The sequence below is a fragment of the Sminthopsis crassicaudata genome, chromosome 3 (assembly GCF_048593235.1).
Source record: "Sminthopsis crassicaudata isolate SCR6 chromosome 3, ASM4859323v1, whole genome shotgun sequence".
NCBI classification, from domain to species: Eukaryota; Metazoa; Chordata; class Mammalia; order Dasyuromorphia; family Dasyuridae; genus Sminthopsis; species Sminthopsis crassicaudata.
The window spans coordinates 320,258,410-320,280,538 of NC_133619.1; the positions used below are offsets into that span (position 1 = coordinate 320,258,410).

Genomic DNA, 22,129 nt, shown 5'->3' on the forward strand with positions numbered 1-22,129 from the left:
ATGACCTAGGGAGTAAATAGATTCCTACTATGGTTTGCTAATGGATGGAGTGTGGCTAGGTAAAGAATTTTCTTTTCTTTTCTTTTCTTTCATTTCTAGGAAGATATCCAAATAAACATTAAAATATATTAAAAGGAGGAAAAAAATTCTTGGTTATAAAGGAAGCTCAGGCAAATCTGAAAAACTAATATAATCAGTCACAAAGTCCAGAGATTTTTCACCACTGTAGATGCTTTCTAGGTATTTCAATTGTGTCATGTAATTGTGAGCCTTGAGGAACCAAGAAACTCCAGAAAGAATAGAAGAAAAGATATACAATGTTATCATCAGCAGCGGCATGGTGAGTATGTCATTTAAAATTTTATTTTAATTCTATGGTAAAACCTCATTATTTTGGACTTCATTAAATTCTCTGTGACTTTGGTTGGGAAAGCCATGTAACAATTTCAGGCCCCATTTCCTCATCCGTAAAAAGAAGATAAAAACAGGTGATCCCCAAGTTCTATTTCAGCTCTAATAATTCACAAATGTATGGATATCATGCAACTTCTAGGTGATTCAGGGGCTAGAGTGCTGCACCTGAAGTCACAAAGACCTGAGTTCAAATCCATTCTAAGACACATACCAACTGTGTGTCACTGGGCAAGTCACAGCTTCTGACTGCCTTAGATCCTTAACGAAAAATGGAGATCATAATAATAATAATGGAAACAATAAAAATGGGGATAACAATAACCTACCTCCCAGAATTGTTGTGAGGTATTTGATTCAATTTGAGACAATATTTGTAAAGAACTTTAGCATAGTACCTGGGCATATAGTAGGCACTTAATAAATGCTGGTTTCTTCCCTGTCTCCCACTTTCTATTCCTATCCCTGACCAACTCACTATATCTGACAAAGAGCTGGAGAAAGAAAAGAGATGTCAAAAGCTTATTTACAAAGAAGAGCTAGAACAAAGAAAATGTGTATAGAGTGTGTTTTTAAATAAGCATTTTCTTTGACTTCGAAGTTTAGAGCTTGAATTGCTAGGATATATTTCCCATGTGAGCTAAGCTTTTCTTTTTGAGAGATGTGTAAGTTCTCTATGTAAGAGCCACCAATGATTTTTATTAGATGACAAATCAAAGCTTTTGGATTTACAGTTTTGCAGTATTTCAGGATATCTGTCACATCTCTGCTTAAAGATAGCACTGGATCTCATTGTTATACAATTTTTAATCACTGAAAAGGCAGCACGGTCTCATGAAATGAGCTCTATAACTGGAATCATGAGTCCAGGTTGCCAAATAGATGATCTTGAGCACATCACTAAATTTCTCTGACCATTTAGTTTCCTCATCTGGAAGATGGGGATGTTAATAATGCTGGTATCTACTTTAGAGAGTGGTTGTTATAATCAAATGACAAAGTTTATAAATCATTTGTCATCAAAAAGAAAATCATAAATTAAGCTTATTTTTATTAAAAGCAATTTATTACCCATGATCAGATAATAATATGTGATATATGTGACTATCAAGTAATGAAAAAGATTACAAGACACATTACAAGTCACACACAGAATTAGCTTCACTACTTTTTGGAAAGCTTTTCATAGCAGATGTTGGATGCCTTAGTTTTTTTGTCACTCTTGGGTTTCTTTAGAATGATGGGATCCCAATCCCCTCTACTCCTTCCTATTATATTCTGAGTTTTTGTAACGCACCTACTGTTTTTATTTTTAACTTTTCTTTGTATCTCCAGTACTTAACACAATGCATGGCACATAATAGGCATTAAACAAATGTTTACTGACTGGGGAACAGAGACAACTCTAATGTGCATTACAGTTGAGGCAAGACAAGTGGGACGATCAAGATGCATCATTTCTGTTTTGGCTTATGAAAATTTAAATGAATCTTTCTCTCTTTTTATCTCTCTCTTTCTTTCTTCTTTCCTTCCCACTTCTTTCTGTTTTCTTTTTCTCTTTTTTCTTCCTTCCTTTTCCCCTTCCTCCCTTCCTCCCTTCCTCCCTTCCTCCCTTCCTCCCTCCCTCCCTCCCTCCTTTCCTCCCTCCCTCCCTCCCTTCCTTCCTTCCTTCCTTCCTTCCTTCCTTCCTTCCTTCCTTCCTTCCTTCCTTCCTTCCTTCCTTCCTTCCTTCCTTCCTTCCTTCCTTCCTTCCTTCCTTCCTTCCTTCCTTCCTTCCTTCCTTCCTTCCTTCCTTCCTTCCTTCCTTCCTTCCTTCCTTCCTTCCTTCCTTCCTTCTTTTCTTCCTTACTTTTTTCTTTCTTTCTTCTCTTCCAGTAAGGCAAATGAGCTAACAGGCTATTTATATCCATTCCATTTCAATCTGTATAAGAATTTCACAATGAATACAGGGTGCTACTGTTGCTTCCTATTCCTTTTTTTCCTTTGGAAGAAGATAATAAATTATTATTCAATAAATGTGGCCTTAAAAGTTCACAATGAAGACCACCTGGAGGATCTTTTACAATTCAACAGATGTTTATGGAAAACATTTTGAGAGTTCTAGTCTTACATGTACAACAGAAAGAGCTTCATATGAACAACATAATTTCTTTCTTTCATAATATCTGAAGCTTGATGTTTAACTTACTGCTAGCCTTTATATCTATCCTAAAAATTTGCAAAATAATTCTAGATTACGCATGAGCATATATGTAGTTATTTAGGTTAACCAAAGAATCTGCATTGGAAAAATATGAAAAGAGACCCACAGGCAGGTTTTCAGTAGTAGAATTTTATGGATGATGGTTTAGTGGTTATGTTGAAAATATGATCCCAAGAGATTATGAATTTGATTTTCTAGGCCAGCAGAAAAAGTGCTTTAGAATTAATATAGAATGTAAGAAAGGGGGGTATCTGTGAAAATGCTCCATTTGAAACTAAATTGGGTTAGAGAGACTCTTTCTTTCCCAAATAATGTCATGACATAGAAAACAACTATACCATGCATTGCCTTATGTGGTAACAGCTGGTAGTGAACAGGCATATTTTTCTGGGTCAGGTTCAGGTTACAACCAGAGTTCATGTATCCCCAAGTTCCAAGGACCCCAATTGGAATTACTGGCCTGCTAAGGATTAGGGGACAGTTAGCTGGGAAAGGGAAAAGTGAATCTCATTGAAGGCTTCAAGGATACTTAAATGCTGGTGCTTGTATGTTCTACTTTAATTATTTTTTAAAAAATGTAAATCTATTTGGAGACATTAACAAAAACATAGGATTAACTACTGACAAAATTGTGCAATTCTTCAGTTATGAACCTTCCATTCATTTCAGTTTTCACTTTGACATTTAGGACCTTCTTCCAAAGTACTTTATTGCTTTCTCCTCACAGTGCCTCCTGGATCCAGTATTTTCTTCAACTCTCCCTTCATAACTCTTCCCCATCAACCACCATCATCATTTAAAACTTACCTGAATTGCAGCTGAAGATTACCCCTAGACTCCTGCTAGATCATAGCTAGCTAATATAAATTAATTTTTGTTCACTTGTATTGACACAAAAGTGTTATCTCCCATATTTGCACTTTGACAGGAATCTTGTGGAGTTAATGACAATCCCAAAGCTTGACACTGATATAGGAAATTCATGACCAATTGTCACCATTAGGGATAAATATTTCTAAACAGGTAAAAACTGACACCTTTCTAAAGCCATACCATATAAGTGGGTAACCTCTATGTCTACATGATTAGAGTTAACTTTGAAGTCACAATCTCTTAAGGAAGAAGCACATTAAAGTATCATTCTTCTGTATTCTAGGAAACACAACATATATTTTAGGGTCAACTATGTCTGATGATTCCTACCTCTTCTTAAAAGGCTTCTTCAAAAATGAATTGTATTTCTGTCTTTCCAGGTCAGAGTGACCAGTCAATTAGCAACACAGATAATCAGGTCCTCTGCATTGGTGATCCAGAATGGCAAGGGTTTGGGAGGATAATTTGGGTCTGGTCAGAACAATGACTGTTCTTTCACCTTTAAGACCTTCACCTTCCCCCTCCCTTGTCTGTCTGCCACCTCAGCTGGGTGAGTCCCTGGAGGGCCGGCACTCACCTGTGTGTACGAACATGTGCTTAACGTAGTTCTGTTTGGCGGTGAAAGTCTTGTTGCAGAGAGTGCACTCATAAGGCTTTTTTTCCCCCTGCCCACTGGCTGTGCTGTGGCCTGCAGATGGGGCCAGGGGCTGTGGGGCTGGCAGCTGGGCAGTAAAAGTTGACAGGCCAGGCTGGGACACTGTCACAAACTGGGTCTGCTGGCCTGCTAAGGGCTGGGGCAGGCTGAAGAGGAAAGGCTTGGGGCCACTGCCTGCGGTCTGGGTAGTGAAGAGGGCTGGCAGGTAAGTGTTGCCGGCTGTGCCAATGACCTGTGTGTTGCTGGTCAAGGTCAGGGGCATCCTCAGGTTGCTGGTGAGGGTTTCTGTCTGGCGAAGATAGAGCTGGGTACTTGGCAATGGTTGGGCAATTGATGTGTTAACTGAAGGCTGCAGGACTCCTTTCTCAGTGCTGTTGCTAACTGTGAGCACGGTACTGTCCATCTCCACATCATTGTTCCTCTCTGGGGAAGAGGAGTTGGCATCTGGGTGCTGCTGGGGCTGGGGTGGCTGCTGGCCCCCTTCTGTGGGGAGATCAGCTGGCTCGGTCTGAGAAGGCTCTGGCTGACCCTCTCGGCCAATCCCAGTCACAAATTGCTGTTCGACAGAGTCCGGTTCTGTGCCAATGGAGGAGCTGACCCCTGAGTCAAAGCTCTCCCCCTTGGGCTCGCTTTCGGTGCCTTCTGCCTGATCTGTGTCTTCTGTGCACTCCTCCGACTCATTGCGTTCCAGGATCTGCACCCTCTGCTGGCCATAGTAGTCATAGTCATCCTCCATCTCTTGCTTAATGTGGATGTTCCCCACCAGGGTCTGGATTCGGACAGGGCGTGGTTGCTTCCGGCAATGGGTGGTCTCTGGAGTGGTGGAAAGATACCGCTCCATCTGTTGGGAGCGTTCGTGAATCCGAGTGATCCAGCTGGGGTCTTCCATGTGGTGATCTCTGGGCAACCCCAGGGCTGTCTCATGATGGCTAACCACAGCTCCACTGTAGAAGGAGCGCTCCCCACTACCATTCTGCATGGAGCATGCATAGAGGGCTGAGTAGATCCTGTCTACGCTGTGCTGGGAATGACTCTGTATATAGCCAGATTCTGTGTCACTGCTTTGCCCCGAGGTGCCTGACTCAGGGGTCCCCCTGGGTGTCTCCTGGCCAGAGTCCTGAATCACCGGATAGACATCACCAACGTTTTGTGAAACAATCCGTGTGCACTCATCGATCACGGTCTTGATCTGGAGGATGCTGGCGGCTGTAAGGATCTGCAGGGCTTCTGACTGGGAGACCCGTAGAACCCCGCTGTACATGAAATCAATGAGTTTTTGAACAGACTGGACTGATACCACTGAGGGGATCTCAATGTCACTATAGCCCAGCAACAGCTTATCCTGGAAGAAGGGGCTGCCAGCGGCCAGCACACAACGGTGGGCACGCAGCATGCTCCCGTGGATACGGACCGTCACGTCACAGAAGTGGCCACGGTTGCGCTGCTCGTTGAGGGTTTCGAGCACGGAATTGCTGAAGTTGTGAAGATTGATGCTGTGAATGCGCTCGGTCATCCCCTTGCAACTGATGTCACCTACAGCACAGCAAAACAAACATGATAAAGACATTTATTAGATTTAGCTTGGATCTCTGTTTTTTGTTCAGCCTCTAGATTTGGGGTAATGTCTAATCCATCCCCAGCTGTGTCAAGTGGCTTAATTGGTGATACAAAGAAGCAATGTCCCAGATAGGCTTTCTCAGACTATAGAGAGCACAAGAAAGGTAACCTCTAATGTCAAGAGCTTGAATGTTGTCTAGACTTCTGGAATAACCAGGCCCACAGTTATTTTGGATGCAGAGTCCATATTCTGTCATAATAGCTATAGTTCTCATGCACCCCTCCTTCATGTTTATATTCTTTATGAGGGTCTGGTTCCCGGCAGGAGGCAGTCAAAAGCCTAAAACTTTTGAAAGAAAGATACTAACTGAAGTACAACTAGGTATGTTAGTTAGCATACTTAAAATTAAACTTATTCAACTCTCACTCAAGAGATGCAAAAAGCAAACTTTTAACTATTAAATTTTCAATCTAATCCTGAAGCCTCTAGAGTCAGTTAGCAGCTGAACTTGGTTAAATCCCTATGTTCCACTGAATTGACAAAAGGTTCCCTATCTCTTTATTTTACTCATAGACAAAAATGAATCCAATAGCTAAAAAACTCTGAAATATCTCATGCATTCACTGAATTAAATGAACAAATCATTCCCCACTATTTATGCAAAATCCCTGAGAAAATGAAATTCATCAATAGGTTAACGAAATGTTTCTCAATTGAGGAATAACCTATAGAATGCATGCCCACTTCAATCAACTCAGAAAGTGCCATTCCTCTGTCTCTACTCTATATCCACATATGGCCTCTGATACCTTACACATGGTTGTTCACAGTGAGTGTGCAGGAAGTAGTTTAAATTCTCTGAAGCCTAATGGGAAATAGGTGCCTGAAAGGTTCCAAAAGAGTAATCCTGACCCTAGGAAGTGATTTTTTCACTACAATTATGCTAATGGTGACAATGAAAAACCACTTATTAATTGTTTATCACAGAGGTGTCAAACAAGTGGCCCGTGGGCTGCATGTGTTCCATAACATTCCAACGGCAGCCAGAACCAGAATGAGAAGGGAGATGAGCATCATGTGTGAGAAGCAGCAAGTAGGCTGGTGTGGCTGGCTGCACCGTAGTGTGTGAGAAGTGGAGTATTTGGACTATAACTAGAGATGTAAGAATAGGTTTTAAATGCTGTGCAGTAAATTTTGTATTTTATCTAAGAAAACAATAGAGAGACACTGAAGGTTTACTGAGTGTGGGTTAGGGGAGAGAGACATGTTCAGAACTGGCTTTAGGAAAACCACTCTGACAGTTGTATAGATAATAGACTGGAGTGGGGAGAAACTTGAGGCAGGGAAATAAAGTAGGAGGCTATTGTAAGGGTATAGGTAAGAGATGATGAAGGCCTGAACCACACTGTTTCACATGTTGTTCACCTCTGGATGATGGCAGTGGAGAGAGGCTGGAAACATAACTAGTGATCTTAGAGAAACTTGTTTTATTTATAGAAGACAGCACATATAATTTATACACAAGATTATTATCTCTTTCATCCCTTTATTTGATTCAGCCATTGTTTTGAGAAGGCAAAATGGTAGCAACTTATGAAAGTATTATTACATTGATCAGAAACATGAATGGAAGTCATCCATATATGCCATGAAACTGTCAAAATGATTTTCCTAATGCACAGGCCTTAACATATCCCTCCTTGATCAACACATTCCAATGGCTCTTTGTTACTTCTAGGATGAAACACAAATTCCTCAGTCTGGAATTTAAAGGCCTTCATCACCTATCTCCTTATTAAACATTATTCCTCTCTTGGAATATAATCTTTCTTTATCTTGACCTCTTAAGAACTTTACTTTGCTTCAAAGCTCAATTTAGTATTCCATTTCCATGAAGCCTTTCCAGAATCCCCAAGGTACTATTGCTTCTTTTACAACAAATCTGTCTAAAAATCAGTCACATTGCTGAGGTTACTTAGCAATACGAATTAATAATTTTGGAGTAGTAAAAGGCCAGAGTTTGTGTGTTTGTGTGTGTATGTGTATGTGTTTCTGAAGTAGTAGCTTGTGAAAGATTTATGAAGAGGACCATGGATTGAAGGTTTAGTATAGAAGCTAGCAGACCATAAAAGAGGAGATAGAATGGGGAAATATCAATGGTCTAGAGACTAGAAGTTGTTGTGTAGGAGAGAGGGAAAGATGGCAGAGTGGAATTTCAAAGTTCAGAATCTTGAAGGTATTATCATTCAGTGACATGTCAATACGAAGTTAATATGATTTGAGGAGTTAACTGGAATGGAAAAGAATGAGGAAATGAATGTTTAATATGTTATTTCAATAATACTCTGAAATGTGATACCTCCTCCAGCTCCCAAACAAGTGGATTTCTATTCTCACAAGTTAGCCAAACAATTGGTCAATTTTGGGAAAATTACAAAGAATTAGGGATCTAGAGCTTAAACAGACTTCACAAACAATTCAGTTCAATCTCTTCATATTAGGACATAAAGGACAAGGGAAATTAAGTGGCTCACCAACATTCAACAGATACTAAGTTTATCAAAGGTAAGATCTGAGGTCTCACAATTAGAACCAGCATTCTTTCAGCTTCTTGCTTGACTAAACAGTTAGCTATTGCTAATTACTCAGTTCTGAGCATTTACAACATGCTTTCTTCACAATCATTCTAGATAATATGAGTATTGGCATTTGGGAAACAAGAGAACATACATTTATGTGCCAAGCATTATTACGTCAAGTACTTGAAAAATAATTTCATTTGATCCTCCCATCAACTTGTAAGGTATGTGCTATTATGAACACTATTTGACAGGTAAGGAAGCCAAGGTAGACAAAGGTTAAGTGACTTGCTCAGAGTCAACAGAGTAAGTGTCTTGAGACTAGATTTTTTTTTTTTTTCTTTTTGGATGGGAGGTGGCTTTGAGACAAATGAGGGTTAAATGACTTGTCTAGGGTCACATATCTACTGTTAAGTGTCTAAGACTGGATTTGAACTCAGATCCTCCTGATTCCAGGCCAGATGCTTTATCTACTTATTGTGTGACCTTATTTCCCTCAAATATTCTCCAATTTACAAAGAGAGATTGGGGAAGGACAAGAGATTGAAGAAGTGTAAGTGATTTTCTTAAAATCACACAGCTTGTAAATTCTGGTATTGTGACTTGAATTCATGTCTTCTGGCTCTCAGATCAGGAAATTGTAGAGGGCCAGAACTCTGAAGAAGTATATTTGAAACAAGGTGTTAACTCAGAAGAACAGATAACACAATGGTATGTATACTTAGTACTTAACATGGTGATGTAATGGTTCTCTAAGTGCACACATAATCAGTATGATTGCAATGATGTAATTGCAGTAAGGTATATAAAAGCCAACAAGGACTGGAAGAGAGACCATCTATCTCCCACAATTCTGGTGGCTCTCCTGCCTCCTGCATTCCTCCACTAAGACCAAGGCCCATCTGAAGGTCCCCTAGAAAGCTAGCCCGGCTCCAGGAGAAGGAGATAATAAAGACTTTGGACTTTATTCCTGACTATTCTTGTGGTGATTATTCTGTTGAAACCAAGGCCCATTTGGAGGACCTCCAGAAAGTTAGCTGGAACATTACTTTTATCAGATAACCTGGTACCTTGGTATAGCCAGACACAAACCAATTCTATGATCAAATGGAAAAGTTAGTGAAATGCCATGCCAAACTAGAGTTAAGAATTTGGAGGTCAGGTAAGCTCAGTTGTTACTATCTTTATTTTAAAACATAGAAAGACCTAAATCAGAAAAATGATCAACTTGCCATTACTCTTAGGTAGAAAACTTCAATACCTGTTGCTTTTAAGGGGAACCCCCTCCCCCAACAGAACTAGTGATAAGGAGTGGATCACCTTTTTTGCCAATTTTTAGTAGAAATAACACTGGAGAAACATGCACCATCATTTAGCACCATCTCATGCTGTAAGCATACAATGCCCGAGGCAAGGGAACAGTGCTGTCTTGATCTGTTCCCAGGCTTTCTTTCCTATTTAACTGGAATACAGTGGGGAAAAAAGTTTCTGTGACAGTAATGCTGGGCATAGAGCTTTTGTGAAATGCTTCATTTTCACCCAATGAACATTAATGTATAGATTCCAATAGAATCAATTTGAAATAGTCTACTGTAGGAGGTTTTCTCCCCATTGAAAACAAATCTTGATTGGATGGGTATTCAGGAACTGTATAGGAAGGAATGGTGTGAAAATTCAAACCCTATTCTTTCTTAGATTGGCAGTGAATAGGCATTTGGACCATTCAGGGGGGAAAAAAGCCTCAACCCTACAAAACCTCACAACTTTACATGGATTATGTGCATTTGAAAAAAAAAAAAAGCAGTTTTCTATGAAGAGAGCAAAAGGAGTAGTATGAACGTGGAATTGGTGGCAAAGCAAAAAAAAAAAAAAGCTATTAAGATAAAAGTTCTGATTTTTTTGGGGGAAAAAAACTCATGTCTTTTCAATAGAGTAAAAATATAGATCAGACTGCAATGTCACTCACCAGAAACATGAATGGAATTCATCTAGGAAGAGCAGGCAGAATATAGAAGGGAGTTGAAGCAGGGGGTTGAAATTGAAGGGAAAGTTTTGTTGTGAAATAGGTGATGGAGGGCTTGGTTTACTGTTTTATAGGAACCTTGCTCCCTGCTGGTCTTTAAGCTGTGGGTGTCCAACAAGGACAGGACTTAGCATGAGAATAAAATGCTGATGGGTGTAAGGAAAAAGGATGAAGAAAGGAAACAGCAGGCAATAACAATCTTTTTTAATTAGGTGTGAAATCCGGTCTATTCCCAGCCAGAAGACCAAATGGCTGTATAAAATGAGACTAGTATATGCCTGATATAGTGGGAAGGGAAATGGGAATTTGGAGACCTGGTGAAATTACCAAAATAATAACCAAGATGAATATAGTCAAATGAACAGAGTTAGGTCAAATGACTTACATGAAAAAGAAGTAAAATTTCAATATGGCATTCTTGGCCCATAGCTTATAAATGTGGGAAATAGAATCAACACCTGCTTTTGTTGGATTATTATGATCATCTAGAAAATCTTAACCCAATTCCAGTAATATGAAGGTAGTCACATCAGTGCAGTATCAGTTTTTCAAGTCCTAGGACAGCTAAGTGGTACAATGGATAAAGTGTCAGCCCTGAAGTTAGGAAGACTCCTCTTTTTGAGTTCAACTCTGGCCTCAGATACTTTGAAACCCCAGACAAGTCACTTAACTCTGCCTTGGTTTCCTCATCTACCTCATAAGCTGAAGAAGGAAATGGCAAACCAGTCTAGCATCTTTGCTAAGAAAATCCCAATGTGGTCTCAAAGAATCAGATACAAGTGAATAGCAACAAAAGTAACCATTTATGTTCCCACCTCCATTAAAACAGAAACTCTTTGATGACAGGGATTTTTTGCTTTTTTCTTTCAATCTCCAGCACTGCACATTATTACTGGAACATGGTATTAATGCTTAAGGATTTATTGATCAAGTCTTCAAGTACAGTCCCAATTAAGATCTGTGTATACATTTTATGAGACCAGAAGAGTTAAGTTTGGAGAGCATATTCCCAAAGTGTTGGCCACTAGGCACAGGAAAACTGTTTTAATAAAGCATCAGTATAAGGTATATTCTCTTTCAAGTACTAGATCAAGTACAAACACTATCACTACAATAATTAACTGGGTAAAAGTTGTTACTACTCCCTTAACTACTCTGTTTAACAATATGTAAAACAGCTGATGCTAACTAGATGTGCTGTTAATGGTATGACCACACTATGATATAATACTTGTCTTCATTTTCTGATTACATATGCTGAAATATAAGCAAATTTGCTTTATAACTACATTTTGCTATCTTTTGTAACCAAAGCTTATAGCTTTTTTGTGTTTTTGTTTTATTTTGTTTTGCCTTGTAACTAAGATTGCTGCTGTTAAAGAAGGAAGCCAACTTGTTTCATACTTATTTAAGCTGATAATACTGTATCCATATGAATCTAGGCTGAAATCTGTAATATAAAGTGTCTCTTGAGTTCTTTATTCTGCCTTTATCTTTCAGTGCATACACATACATATGTATGATAGTTTTTTTTTTTTTCTTCTCATTTTTGGGTATTCCTGTATATGGTGTCTATTCTGTATAACATGGCACCTTTTAAGATAACCTATGCTAAAGAAGTAAAATATTTTTCTTGAGAATTATGGAGAAGGTACGGCAGAGACAGGTGGAGGGAGGAAGGGGAGAAAGGAAGATATAGAAAGCAACTCCTCAAAATAATATCATTAACTGAAATCTGGAAAGGCTTCCCCTTGCAATCCTGGCATAAAGCATAATCCAATTTTATACAGATGAAACATACTAACATTTGTCAATGTTTTCCTTGTATTTTTAAAATAGTAATAACTTTTAATTTTTCAAAATACATGCAAAGATAGTTTTCAACATTCACCCTTGCAGTACCTTGTGTTCCAAATTTTTCTCCTTCCCTCTCCCCTCTTCCCTTCTTTAGACACTAAAGTTAATCCAATATAGGTTAAACATGTGCAATTCTTCTAAACTTATTTCCATATTTTTCCTGCTGCACAAGCAAAATCAAATCAAGAAGGGAAAAAATGAAAAAGAAAAAAAAAACAAGCAAGCAAACAATAACAATGACAGTAAAGATGAAAATACTATGTTTTTATCCACATTCAGTTTCCATAGTTCTCTCTCTGGATGTGGGTTTTTCTATTACAAGTCTATTGGAATTGCCTTGAATCACACATCATTTCAATGTTTTCTTTGTATCAGATGCACTCTAGAAAATTTTTTGTTAATATAAATAAGAAAAATGAATAATTTTAGATAAATTTATGTAGTACTTTAAAGTTTGCAAAGTTTTTCACATATTATTTCATCCTATTTTCACAATAACTCTGGAAAGTAGGTACTATTAATACCTCCACTTAATAGATGAGGAAACTGAGGTTGACAGTAGGTAAGGGACTTACTCAAGGCCACACATAGTGTCAGAATTTTTGTCTTCTTGACTCCAAGTCCAGTGATCTAACTATTTTCACCTAGCTGCCTCTGCTTTCTTTTAGTATTCAAACTCTACAGCAGAGAACCCAACTCTGTTGGGCTGGCCACATCATTCCATTGCCAAATGTACACTTGACAAAAAGACTATTTTATGGAGAACTTACACAGGATAAGCACTCATGTGGCAGTCTGAAAAGGCAATACAAGGACTCTCTCAAAGCCTCTCTTAAGAGCTTTAGAATTGATTGTATGACATAGGAGACATTGGTACAAGATTGGCAAGCATGGAATTCCTTCATCAGAGAAGGTGCTGTGCTCTATGAGCAAAACAGAGTTGAATTAGACCAAAGGAAACACGAGGCGCCCAAAATTAGAAAATTCACTTCATATGTTTACAGGGACTGTTTGTGTCCAACCTATGGAATAGCATTCCTGGCTCATATAAGTCTGATCAGCCATAGCTGGAGTATGTAAAAGCTAAAATTGTTACTTGATTCTAGCAGTGATGTTATTTTGGTCCTCTGAGAATGAAGAATATCAACCAACCAACCTCTGGGAAAGTCACTTTACTTCTCTTTACCTTAGTTTCCCAACTGTATATGAGGAAAATAACAGGATCTACCTTGCAGGATTGTTATGAGGATCAAATGAGAATAATATTTGTAAAATCCTTAACAGAGTTTTGCACATAGTAGGTGCTATATAATGGCTTTTTTTTTCTTTTCTGCCTTTTCCTTACAATACCAAAACATTAGATATTTCTATGAAAATTTAGAAAATACTTAACTTGTAATTTAACTTGTACTTGTAATTTAAGTGACAAAACACTTTTTAATTTATCTAGGAATAACTTTTGAACACCCTGAAATATTTCCAGCCCAGAGACCAAGACTACCTTTTCCTCATTTCTGTCATTTCTTATAGGATAAATTTCATTATATTTGAGAGACAAAGCAAACAGAATTAAACTTGGGCAAAAATGCCATATAAGTGAATTTCTTTATGAACTTCTTTATACTAATTTGGTTTGTTCCTTCAAGGATCAAGGCTCCCTCCACACTATGGAGCTTTCATTTGAGCCTCCTCAACTCCTCCTTTCCCCTTCCACTCCTCCCATGAAAAATCAGAAGTTTGAGACTTCCTTCAGGATCTTGCTCTTGCTAGAACAAAGGGTTATAATGGAAGAGCCCTAATGGTCACATTTCAAAAACCCTAATGTTCAGATTTCAACTAATGTGAAAGGAAAATTTTATACTGAGGGAAAACTTTCCTGTTTGTAAAAGTTGGACTTCTCTCTTAAAAGTCATGCTTTCCCTTATGTATGTGAAGTAGTCTTATCTGATTCGAATTTTACTCTGTTATTAACAAATACAAATGATAGTCTCACAACATTTCTTGTTTGAAATATACATTAATCTGTCGGTGAGTATTTGACTATTATGTGTTCAGTGCTGTACATAAGGAGGCGGTTGGCACAAGAAGATGAGTTCTAAAGTATCTCCTTGCACTAAGATTCTATGATTCTTTAAGATAGATTTTTATTATTGTATACACTGCATAGAAATGTGAATTTTATACTTAGACCCACAGATTCTCATATAGGCAGAGAAATGTAATGCTGTAAGTTCAAAAACTTTCTTTGTCCTATTCTACTAGAACTTGAGAACTCTGTTTTAACGATACACAAAAGTATCTGATAGCTGTGGCGCCAGACAACATATTGAAGAATGGTACTAGATGCCCTCCTCCTAGTGTTTAAATGAAATGACTTCTTAACGGAGCAGGACTTGCTAGGATGAAGGAGAGAATTCATTGAAATCTGAGGTTGATGTCTTTAAATCCTCTTATCTTGTAAACCTTTTGAGATACTCTTTTTTGGGGAGGATTTTCATTTTTCTAAAGCTCTTTCCTTACAAATTTAGCTGATGCCCTATTGTAACCTTTTTCTTTGTTCACTAAATCTGGGGAACAAAAAAACCTGAAATGCTGCATCTGTGGGTGGAACTACAAAAATGAACAAAAAAAGATCAACTTAAATTCATACTACATGTTATGCAATTTGAACTTAGGCTCAAATAAGGCTTTTAAGAATTATTTGTATCATCAAGTATAAAGTCAGTGGTGGCCCTTTATTTTATTTTAAAGGAAATTATGAGAATGATGTCTTTTACACAATCACTTCAAGAATTCTTGGTACATCTGTTCTCTCTAAATAGCTTTAAATCATTACAGTCTTATTTGAATGGAAAATGAACTTTTAACAAAGATCCTATATTAGCCCAAAGAGGTATTCAAGGTATTGGGAATGACGTCTATAGGCAGGCATAAAATCTATTCTTTGACTTACAAATAGTAAATTTTTCAAATAATGATAAAACAGAATCTCCAGGTTGTTGTTAGTTTTTTTTTTTTTTTTTTAAATAAGCTTTCTAGTTAAATTAATTGTGGAATTTCCTAACAGGAAGAACTTTCTTTACAATTTTTATCATAAATAGCTTCTGAAGAGTATTTTCAAATTCATAGTGAATAAATTTTTCTTCCTTGTTCCATCTTATTCATGGCTTAAAAAAACACAGACAAAACAAATCCCTCCAATGTGTAATTGTCTAGGTTCTGGAAGAATATTTCTATGCATCAACAAGAGGGCATTTCATTGTTCTAAGGGAGACATAGTACATAACACAATTGGCTTCAAGTGTGAAGAAGCTTCAAATAACTGAAAAAGAACAGCTCAGGGCTTATGGAATTCACTGGATAATGAATTTCTCCAAAGAAATTTGGGGACCTGTTTTTCCAAACTGGCTAGACTCTATAGCTCTGAGGTAAGATATAATGGGATACAAAATAAGAAGTTTTTGAAAACCATACTCATCAGTCTAGGAAACTAGTGAGTTGAAAAACATTTATGAAGCACCTACTATGTGCTAAATGTTGGGCACAAGACAGTCCTTGCTCTCAACGGGCTCACAATCTAGTGGAAAAGACCACAAACAAATGCGTGAAAACAAACTAGATACCAGATACATAGGAAATAGTTAATAGAGGGCAGACAACAGAATTAAGAAGGTTGGGGAAAGCTTCCTGAAGAAGATTGGATTTTATCTGGGACTTGAAAGAAGCCAGGAAAGCCAGGAGGAAGAAATGAGAAGGGAGCACACTCTAGGCACAAGGGACAGAGAAATGCCTGGAGCTGAGAGGTGGAATAACTTGTTCATGGAGCAGTAAGGAGGCCATTGTTACTGGGTCAAGATTGGAAAGGTGGGGGGTAAATTATGAAGGCTTTTGCATGCTAAACAGAGGATTCTGCATGATCCTGGAGGTGAGAAGTAACTATAATAGTTTACTGGGCAGTGGGGTGACATGGTTGGACCTGAGCTTTAGGAAAATCACTTTGGGGGCTGAACGGAGGATGGATTGGTAAGGGGGAGAGTTTTGAAATAGGCACACCCACCAACAAGCTGTTGCAATGGCCCAGATGTGAGGTGATATAGGATTGTCTCAGAGTTTTAGCAGTGTCAGGGACGAGAAAGGGCCTTTGTCAGAGATGAGGCCTTGCCAAAAGACTGGATATGGAGGATGAGAGACAGTGAGGATCTGAGGATGACATATTCAGACATTTGAAGACAGCTACCACATTCTTCCTGAGACTTGTCTTCCCCAGGCTAAATATTCCCATTTCCTTCAACTGATTTTCATGACATGGGATTCAAAACTCTTTACTCTCCTAGTTGTCCTCTTGTTCATGCTTTTTAGCTTATCAATAGCTTTCCTAAAATGTGGCATCTAGAACTGAACACAATTCTGATGAAGGGCAGAGTACAGAGATGCTATCTATCACCTTATTAAGTGCAAGGGCTGATGCACATTAGGTCCACTATAAATGCTTATTATTATTCATATTATTATTAATAATAATGGATTGTATTTTTCAATTCAGATCATTAACTTCTTGGTGACATATTGGTGACTTATACTGAGTTAATAATACATAAAATCCTGCAGGTCATTTTTAGATAAGTTGCTGTCTAACCATGACTACCTACTTCATCACGTACTTGTGAATAGGAGCTCATGAGCCCATATAAGAATTTACATTTATCCTTGGTGCATTACAACCAATTAGATTTAGTCCAACATTCTACCATGTCAAGATCTTTTTGATTCTGATTTTATCAGGCAGTATATTAACTATGTCATCTAGCTTTGCATATGTACATTTGGATAACCTGACATTTATGCCTTTATCCAAATCATAAACATGCTAAATAGTACAGGATCAAGCCTAGATCCCTGAGGCACTACACTGGAGAGCTTCTGCCAAGATAATCTTGAATTCTTGCTGGCTAATTTTGAGTTTGACCACTCAATTGTATCAAAGTCTCTAACTTTATTTTCCCACTCTTTTCCATAGAAATAGTATGATTTTAAAAATTTTACTAAAATCTAATTCTTTTATCTATATCAATCTCTTGATATACTAATGAACAGAAATGATCTGTGGTTAATCAAACCATTGCTGTCTCTTTTATAATTCTTCCTTTTCAAGATGTTTACTAACTATTTCCTTCATTCTATGGTTACTCCATAGATATCAAAGTTGAGCTTCCTGGCTTACAGTTTGTAGAATCAATTCTTTTTTTCCTATTTTGTTCATTGGAGCATTTGCCCTACTTTAGTCCCCTGGAACCACTTCTGTTTTCTGTTGCCTTTTAAATATTGGTGATATCGGTGACTATGGCTCAGCAATGAATGACATTTGCCAATTGTTTCAGTATCTGGTAATGAAGTTCATTTGTGTCAAATGAAATTAATTCATCAAAGACAAGTAGATGCTTTCTTACTCTTTCTTTACTTATCTTCATAAGAATATAAATACAAGTGAACTTAAGCAAGTTCCAATAGAAATATTCATGGATTAGTTATGATATCATTATGAATAGCTATATTTGCATCATCACAAGCAGGAATTCTTACTCTATTTTCAAGCTATGGCCACTGGGTGTCCTCATTTACAAAGTAAATAAGTAGTTTTTCTATGATGTCCACTGAAGAAAAGAGAAGAAATTAGTTTTCTTTTTGCCTTGCACAAATGTATTGTTAAGTCAATAATTAAGCAATGAGTTAAGACGTTAGAATTGTAGAGTTCTCTTGTATAGAACTTGTGGAAAATATTTAACACTTTTTGTTGCTGAAAAGCAACATCTGCAAGGGTCAGACATGAATTTCAAATCCTGTTTCCCCATGAAAAGTGTTGGTGACTAAGATATTAGAATATGATCTCATTTTTTAAAAACTGGCATGTAACTTTAAGTCTCTGCTCATAGAAATAGATGAGATGATTTCAGAATAAGAGTGAGAATTTTAACTTGTTCTTGAAGAAAAAGAAAATATCTTGTATTTCTAAAAAGTTATTTACCATAGTCTATGAGAAACAAACAGTTATGTTACCTAGGTCAAATGTTCAGTCTGGAAAAAGTGAGTTCAAGTTCTATCTCTGTCACAAGCTATCAGAGTGAGCATGAAGAAATAAACCCTCAGTGCTTGGACAACTTTCTACAACTATAAGTTACAAACTGGCTGATCTGCATCAGTGAGAATTTCCACCTTTGGGAATTCCCCATATTTATGGCATCATAGATCTGGATTAAAAAAAGAAAAAAAAACTTTGACTTATCCTGGAGATTAAAGTAAAATAATTATCAAAATCTGGCTAATATATTCTAATGTCTCAAAAATTGTTTATAACCTGAAAAACTCTGCTTTGAGTTGGGTCAGAATAATGATTATTAATTTGTCAAGCTTTAGAAACTGAGATTTGAGTCATTGCTCTATAATCCATCTGTAAAAATGGAGATCTCTTACTTCACAAAGATATTATAGCAATGAATAAGATAGGACATGGAAACCCTCTGAGATCCTAGGAAGACAAAAGAGAGAGTCTCAAGGCATTACTAATTGTATAATTATTGTTGAGTCACAGTAATGTGACTAGTCCCAGATGGCAGGCAAGCAGGATGAAACACTTGAATTAAGATAAGGGCTTTTGATTCATTTAATACAGATTTACTGAGTACCTACTATGCATTGAACACAGTGGTAGGCTCTATGCACATATGTTATATAACTACCCTTAGGGTTCAAATCTGGCAGCTTTGGCCCTTGTCTCTTGGTCCTAGAGCATGATCCTCTTCTACACAACTTGTTAATTTTGCATCTGAAAATATCTTGTATAAGATTATTGCCTTGTATGGTAAGGAATTTTTTCCATTTTGATACTAATTTCTCAAATGTGAGTATGCTGCTGAATGTGTGACAGTACTCATTTCCAAATGTCACCGAGAACCAACTTGCTGATTTTTTTCCCAAAGGTTTCATCAACTCTGTGATGTACGACACATACACCACAATTATTATTGTTTGGTAGTAACTTCAGTATACAAATGATACATAAAATGCAATACTTTAGTCACATACATGTTCAGATAATGGTAAAAACAAAAACAAAACCCAAAAAATTCTAAGCAATGTAACTGGATTTCAAAGAGTTTCCACAGACCACTATCTTTGCAGAAAACCTTTTTTTTTGTGAAGTCATCATTATCATTGAGTAGCTGCTTGTTTCTTTAAAAAAAAAAAAAAAGTAACAATTATAAACCCATCTCTTCCACATTCTCCACTGGTTATTTATAGTTTGTTTGTTTTTTTAACCTAACCTTGTGAGTCTACTTATTGTTATATATTGTGATTTTATGCTAATTCTCCAGAAACATACATCTAGAATTCTATTTCATTATATCCTTATATCTCTGGGATTTATAGGTCCACTGCTAGCCTTATACAATATTTTAATTAGTGGGTTCATTTTTGGAGTCCTGTAATATTGTATTGTCCTGATTTGTAGAATCCTATTGGATTTAGTTTGCAATCATCCCTATACCCACTCTAAAAAGCCTTTCAATTTTATTCATTTTATATAATTTATTTTTTATATTTATATTTATTCATTATTTATAATTTTCTCCTTTATACTTTTTTGAAGTAGAGTGGACCAAATACCACTGTACCATTCTTATCTGATATGCTAGGCGCCTAAGCTAGTGTAAGAGACACTGGTATATTGTTCTTAAAGTACTGATGTCCAGAAACCTAGTCTCCAACACAAAGGAGATCATTAGCTGTGCAAGTATCTCCTTTCTTCCCTCCCTGACTCTTCTTTCTTTGCCCACCCTGCTCTAGTACTGTGCCCAAACATATATACCAGCTAGTAGCAGATGGCAATTGGTGCTGAGTGAATATGAAATCATGCAATGGAAGGCAAACCGGTTTTAAAAATTAGCTTTCTTTTTCAGTGTGCTAAGAATCCTAGGATAGTAAGCTCATCCCCTTCATGTTCAGTCATTTATTCATTCAAGCAGAAAGTAGTTTTTCTATGTATCTTTACCTCATGCTTCTAAAAATAGAATAGATTAGAGACTCAATCTCCTTTCAGCATAAAAATTCAAATAATATTTGTCAAACTTTTGATTTCCTGGCTCAGATATAGTGATTAGCACTTATACTATTCTGCCTCAACTCTCTGGGAGAGTGTTGCAGGGATAGTAAATTTCATGAGTACTGTCTCTTAGCTAGACTGATTACCACATATATTTATTTTTCAGTCACAAATTGCCCCCATGGAAGGGTTGAAGCCCAGATAAGCTTATGAGGATCCTGAGAATGGTGATGGATGCTACAGAGTTAAGGAGGGGGTGGGAGTGGGAAAACCTTTACTTTCTGATGCTTTAAGGTTTGTTGGAGTTTTCACCTAATCATCTGTTTAAGCATCTTGAAATAAGTATCTATTTCTATGATAGCTATCGAAAACAGGCACCAGATTACACTACACAAGTTGACCTTAACCCTGCCATATTGCTACTAGAATCAAAATATGTAGCAGTCTACATCCAACAGAAAGCTATTTTGTTTTGTAAGCATAACAACCAGAGGCTATCTGTAATATACTTCATTTTGTGAGATTGCTGAATGAAGAAATTTGCCAAACAATTTTGGCTCTCCTGGCTCATTATATATATTTGCAAAAGGGGAATGCTCATGAATACACCATCTTCTTACCCTGTTCACTCCTCTTCTGTCCATCCTTCTGGGGCAAAATGTATATTGTAATTTTTTTGTCCTTAACCTGTATTTCCTCCAATGCTATTTCTGTGGAATATTTTTTCAAAAAGATTTCTTGAAGAAATGTTCCTTCTAAAGCCAAGGTATGGTTCTTAGGTGAACTGTGCTAAGAGATTCCCTTTTTATCTTAAAGGTCTTTGTTGTGGAGTGTCGCAGCAAAAATGTGTGGAGTTTAGAATTCTGTGGCTTACTTCCACTCATGGTAGGATAGCACTTCAGCTTTTTTTATCCATATGTATATTTTTCCTATGAATGATGTACAGTTAATTGGTTTCTTTGGATTCCACTGAATAACTATCAATATATAATTCAAAGAATACTGCATATGAAATATAGAGATTGTGACTCATTAATTATTTATTTAAAGCTCTTATTTGGATGTTATACTCAAGATGTGTGTTTTGGACCCCTCTCCTCCACATTTCCTAATCTATTTCTTTATCTCCAATCATCATTAAAAGTCCTAAATATCAAGCTTAATTTCTATATCCAGCAAATAGCTGGAAAGAACTCTTATAGGTCATCTGATCATTTTACAGATGAGAAAATTGCAACCCAAAAAGGCTAAGGCATCTTTACACAGTCACATGGTTAGTAAATGGCAGAGGCAACATTTATTTATATTTGAGGACAAATGGTTTAGAACTCCTTTCTATAATATCTTATACTTCGAAGTAAAATCAATGAAAACCAGAAACAAGATGCTGTAGAATTAGGAGAAACCAACTCTAGTTCTGATTTGAAAATATTTAGAATATCCCAAAAGTGTTATATGTTTTCAATGGGAAAAAGATTCAAAAGGACTGAGGGAGGCCATACTTGAACTATAAAAAGATCAATAGTTTCTAGTTTTGTTATTACTTGAGTTGTTTAGATTATGTTACTGAAAGGAGTGAACAAGAATTTATTAAATGCCACTATGTACATCACAAATATCACCTCATTTGATCCTCACAACAACCATGGGAGGTAGGTACTATTATTATTTCTCATTTCGTAGTTTATGAAATTGAGGTAGAAAGACATTAAAGTGTCTTGTCCAGAATCAGACAGCTAGTAAATGTTTCTGACTCTAAGACTCTATCATTGCACCATCTAACTGCCTCATCTAGATACACAACTACTAAAATGTAATAATTTACAATGCAACAGAAATGGCAACTAATAGATGCCAGTATAAAATCAATAT

At 37.0% G+C, this 22,129-nt stretch overlaps 1 protein-coding gene and 1 long non-coding RNA gene across 50 annotated transcripts in view; one reads left to right on the forward strand and one right to left on the reverse strand.

Annotated features, from left to right (window-relative positions):
• ZBTB20 (zinc finger and BTB domain containing 20) overlaps positions 1-22,129 on the reverse strand; it is a 1,031,727-nt gene that overhangs the window by 30,737 nt on the left and 978,861 nt on the right. For all 49 annotated transcript variants that reach the window (XM_074301247.1, XM_074301259.1, XM_074301282.1 and 46 more), the window contains one exon: positions 4,065-5,675. In XM_074301247.1, the coding sequence (XP_074157348.1) occupies positions 4,065-5,655 (1,591 nt within the window). In that variant the 5' untranslated portion in view covers positions 5,656-5,675. The remainder of the gene's footprint in view (positions 1-4,064; positions 5,676-22,129) is intronic.
• On the forward strand, positions 271-8,982 carry LOC141561529 (uncharacterized). The gene is made up of 3 exons (XR_012488077.1): positions 271-340; positions 8,391-8,503; positions 8,909-8,982. It is a non-coding gene; the product is annotated as an uncharacterized LOC141561529 (long non-coding RNA).